Raw genomic sequence first — 5170 nt, forward strand, 5'->3', positions numbered from 1 at the left:
TGGGAAAAATATGAGATCTAAGATTAGAATTACAGAGCTTAAATATACTTCAGAATTAAATCACATTGATTACTCATTCCTACTCTGATGTTTCTAGAGAAATGTCCAGAGAAATGGAGGAGCTCAGGGTGACCACCATTCACAGACAAACTACACTTAATAAAGTTAATAAGACAACAAAATCCCAAATAATACAAATTTAATGAAATTCTGGAAGGCATACTGGAGTGAATATTATCGTTAAAATTAGTTATAATTATGGAAGAATTCATAGAGGATCAAATCTAAAATTACTCTTTAAAAAATTGAAAGGTGGTCCCTGGTAGAAAAAAATATAAAAAGTGAACATAACAATGTTAAATAAATAGATAGTATGTATCTAATAGTGAGATTATTTAATAATGTGAGTAAATTGCAATTCTCCGAATACAGGCATGCACCACATAATGACTTTTCATCAATGACTGACCACATATTCAACAGTGGTCCCATAAGATTATAATGGAGGTAAAAAAATTCCTATTGCCTAGTGACACTGTAGCCATAATAATGTCCTAACATAATGCATTACTCAGGTGTTTGCAGTGATGCTAGTGTAATCAAACCTACAGCACTGCCAGTCACATAAAAGAATAGCACATACAATTGTGTGTAGTACATAATAATGATGATAAACAAATATGTTACTGGTTTATGTACTGCTATACTATACTTTTTATCATTTATCATTTTTATAGTCCTACTTTAAAAAAAAAAAAAAGGTAATTGTAAAACAGCCTCACACAGGTCCTTCAGAAAGTATTCCATAAGAAGGTATTGTTATTATATCATAGGAGATGACAGCTCCATACATGTTATTGCCCCTGAAAACCTTCCAATGGGACAAGGTGTAGAGCTGGAAGGCAATGATATTGATGATCCTGACCTTGTGGAGGCTTGGTCTAATGTGTGCATTTGTGTTTTCATTTTTAACAAAAAAGTTTAAAAAGTTAAAACAAGATAAAAGCTTAAAAATAGAAAACAATTTATAGAAAAAGAATACAAAGAACATATTTTTGTACAGCTGTATGATGCATTTAAGGTGTTATTAAATAATCAAAAAGTTAAAGAAATTAAAAAGTTTATGAAGTAAAAATGTTATAGTAAGCCAAGATGAATTTATTATTAAAGAGAGACGACAAATACTTTTGTAATAAATTTAGTGTAGGCTAAATGTCAGTGTTTACAAAGTCTATAGTAGTATACAATAGTGGTCTAGGCCCTCACATTCACTCCCTTCTCACTCACTGACTCACCCTGAGCAACCTCAAGTCCTGCAAGCTCCATTCATGGTAAGTGCCCTATACAAGTGTACCATTTTTTCTTTTTTACCATATTTTTTATTATACTCTTCTATTTTTATATATGCTTAATACACAAATACTTACAATTGTGTTACAATTGTCTACAGTATTTAATAAAGCAACATGCTGCACAAGTTTGTAGCCTAGGAGCAATAAGCTATAACATATAGCCAAGGTGTGTAGTAGGCTATACCATCTAGGCTTGTGTAAGTGCACTCCATTATGCTCGCTCAATGGCAAAATCACTTAACAATGCATTTCTCAGAATGTATCCCTTTTGTTAAGCTATGCATGACTGTATTTTGACATCAAATTAACTTATATTATGCCTTTCTTTCTTTTTATTTCTTTTCCTTTCTTTTCTTTTTTTCTTAGATGGAGTCTCGCTCTTGTCGCTCAGGCTGGAGTGCAATGGCATAATCTTGGCTCACTGCAACCTCCACCTCCTGGGTTCAAGTGATTCTCCTGCTTCAGTCTCCCGAGTAGCTGTGCTTATAGGCACCGTGCCTGGCTAATTTTTTTGCATTTTTATTATAGACCGGGTTTCACCATGTTGGCCAGGCTGGTCTCGAACTCCTGACCTCAGGCTATCTGCCCGCCTCAGCTTCCCAAAATGCTGGGATTGCAGGCGTGAGCCACCAAGTCCCACCATGCCTTTATTTCATCTTCCATTTCCAACACAAATTTTCACCTGAAAAAGCACTCAGGCCAAGACTTATTTCTAAATTTGATACACTCATATAACATCTTCATTAAATCAAGGTCGAATAATGTGAAGGGGGTCACACTCATTCAGGAAACAACCCTAGGGTGCAGATGCTTTCTCGGGAATCTTGAAACTCTGAGTTTATAGTCTCAATATTTTATCACCTCATTTAAAGCAACGATTACTTTTCAATCTTTAGAATGTTCTTAGTCATTACCAGAGTATGAAAATAAATGATTAACAATATCTTAAAATATGGATACTAAAATTTTCTTTGTCATAGCATTTGGGCATGGATACTAAACTATTTAATGGTATCAAAAGTATATGGGAGTGTTTGACACGGATGGCTCATTAAGGACTAGTTGGAAAGAGTATTATTATTGTTATTACACACTTCTGGCTTAAGGTAGCATATAATCAAAGGGCAACATTCACATGTTAGCCCTGAGTAGCTCTGTGTGACACCTCAGAGGATGACTTTGAAGATGTAATGAAACAGTGAATGTGGAAGCTGTGCTTTATAAACATATAAATGTAATCTATTACCATTAAACAACTGACTAGCAGAGTGACTCAGAATGTTGTCACTGAGACGCTATCTTAACTTTCCATCTGAATATTTCTCATCCTGCAGGAGACTGTGATTTTCATAAAACACACATCACCACGAAAAGAAAAGCATATGAGCAAAAAATTAATCTTTCTCAAAATACTGCTTCATTAAACTAGTTGATGTTAGTATATCAATCTGCTTTCTAGCTGAAAAAAAAAAAGTCTTGAAAATGTAAAATAATTTCAGATTTGACTGTCTCTGAGCCTAAACTGGGACATCCACTTTTCTCCTGACAACAGTTACTTAGAACTAAAATACATATTTGTAGTTATGTATAATCAGTGGGTAATGACAACTGTCCAAACTCTTACATTAAAACAGAGGATAATCTCACTGAATAAAAAATACTTCTTCAAGATGAGTATGTAAGCTAAAATGTAACATAAAATATCAAATGTCCAATGGTTGAACTAAATAGTAATGAATAAAACCCCAAAAATGCAAAACCAAATTCATCATCATAGGAGAACCTTGCCATTACAGGTTAACTCCGTCAATTTATACTTGAGGAAATAAACAATAAAAATATTTAATTTTCCTGTTCAAATTCAAATCGCTCAGATAGATTTGTTTAAATCCAAAGTCTTCTTGCTTCCCATAGAGATGATATGATTATCCAACAAACTAGTTGGAGCTGGACAATGCTATCTAGATGATTCTTATGACTCCAGGTTTTCTCCTCCTTTTTCTCCTACCATTGCTACCACAATACGTTTATTCTTCTTGACATTTCAGTAATTCCTTGCAGCAGGGTTCTGAAAATAAGCCGTCCTGTTCCTCAGCCGCAGGCCACATTTACTCTATCAGACACCTAAAGACAGGAAACAATAAATTTCATTCTAGCAACCTCCTCAGCTGATTTTTATGCAACTCAAAGATTGAAAACTGTTATTTTGAAGTTTCCAAAATAGTCACTTCTACTTTGTATTTAATCCTCACCTCACTCAAGTATGATGGTTATTGTCAGCCTTCTTACACAGAAGAAGAAATTCTGTTTCAAAATGGTTGGGTTACTGGATTAAGATAACTGCCTTTAATTTGTAGTGTCATGTGGGAAAATAAGATCACCTGATACCAGATGTTTTATGTTATTCTGACCTCAGGTTACTGCACCCTGTCATCTATAAGTAGATAATCAATCAATGCATCACCATGTTTTGTCAATGCCCATAACTCTACCTTCTTTGGCACATCCCTACTACAGGTGAAACAAATTGAGATAATGCCACTAATTAATGAAAGCCGTCCTGAAGAATTTATTCTGTTAGGCTTTGCAGACCGCCCTTGGCTAGAGCTTCCTCTGTTCACTAGTATTCTTATAACGTACCCCATAGCCATGATGGGAAACGTCACAATCATTCTGGTGTCCAGGTTAGACTCTCGTCTTCACAGCCCCATGTATTTCTTCCTCGCCAACCTCTCCTTTTTGGACATGTGTTACACCACAAGCATTGTCCCTCAGATGCTGGTTAACCTGGGAAGCTCTAAGAAGACCATCAGCTATACAGGGTGTGCAGTTCAGCTTTATTTCTTTCACATAATGGGGGGCACAGAATGTTTGCTCTTGGCTCTCATGTCCTTCGATCGCTATGTGGCCATCTGCAGACCTCTTCACTACACCCTCATCATGAATCAGCGCATTTGTATCCTGTTAGTTTCCACCGTGTGGCTAATTGGAATAACCTATGCTGTCTCAGAGACCACTGCTACATTACGGTTGCCACTGTGTGGTCTCAATAAGCTGGACCACTTGCTGTGTGAGATTCCTGTTCTGATAAAGAATGCCTGTGGTGAAAAATGTTCTAACGAGCTCACACTCTCTGTGGTATGCATTTTTATGTTAGCTGTTCCACTATGCTTAATTCTTGCTTCCTATGCTAGTATTGGACATGCTGTATTTAAGATCAACTCTTCTGAGGGAAGGAAAAAGGCCTTTGGGACATGTTCCTCCCATCTCATTGTAGTTTTCTTATTTTATGGCCCAGGCATTAGCATGTACCTTCAGCCTCCCTCCTCCATCTCAAGGGATCAGCCCAAGTTCATGGCCCTCTTCTATGGAGTGGTGACTCCCACACTCAACCCCTTCATCTACACCCTGCGGAATAAGGATGTGAAGGGGGCATTATGCCACCTGGTGAGGAGCATTTTCAGCTTTAAGTGATAGTTGGTAGACATCAAATGAAGTTATTGAACAATTAGAGTAGGTTGCTATAGTTTTCTGTAACAAATTCTTGTCTCATAATCAAATATCAGTTTACATGTTCTTGCAAAATATGTTATGTCTCCGAGACTCTTTGTAAACATGTTCGGCAAGCATTATACTTGACTAGTATGCACATTTTATTATGAAAATATATTAAAATAGTTATATACTAGTTGGTACGTACTGAAATAGTAGCTGTGTTAAGTAGTAAAAAATATTAGTAAAATGAATTCATTAGTTCAAGCTACCTGTAAAAAATAGCATGGCAAGCACTTATCAGTTCATCACTCTCTATGAGTTGT

The 5170-nt window shown here is 36.1% G+C and overlaps 1 protein-coding gene across 1 annotated transcript; it reads left to right on the forward strand.

The window, feature by feature from the left end:
- The first annotated feature begins 3887 nt into the window (after positions 1 to 3887).
- Positions 3888 to 4826, forward strand: LOC707518 (olfactory receptor 2B6-like). Its single transcript, XM_015135658.3, has one exon. It carries the CDS (start codon positions 3888 to 3890, stop codon positions 4824 to 4826), a length of 939 nt encoding a protein of 312 aa, XP_014991144.3.
- The last annotated feature ends 344 nt before the right edge of the window (positions 4827 to 5170 follow it).

Source organism: Macaca mulatta, chromosome 4, assembly GCF_049350105.2.
Source record: "Macaca mulatta isolate MMU2019108-1 chromosome 4, T2T-MMU8v2.0, whole genome shotgun sequence".
In the NCBI taxonomy this organism is placed as follows: Eukaryota; Metazoa; Chordata; class Mammalia; order Primates; family Cercopithecidae; genus Macaca; species Macaca mulatta.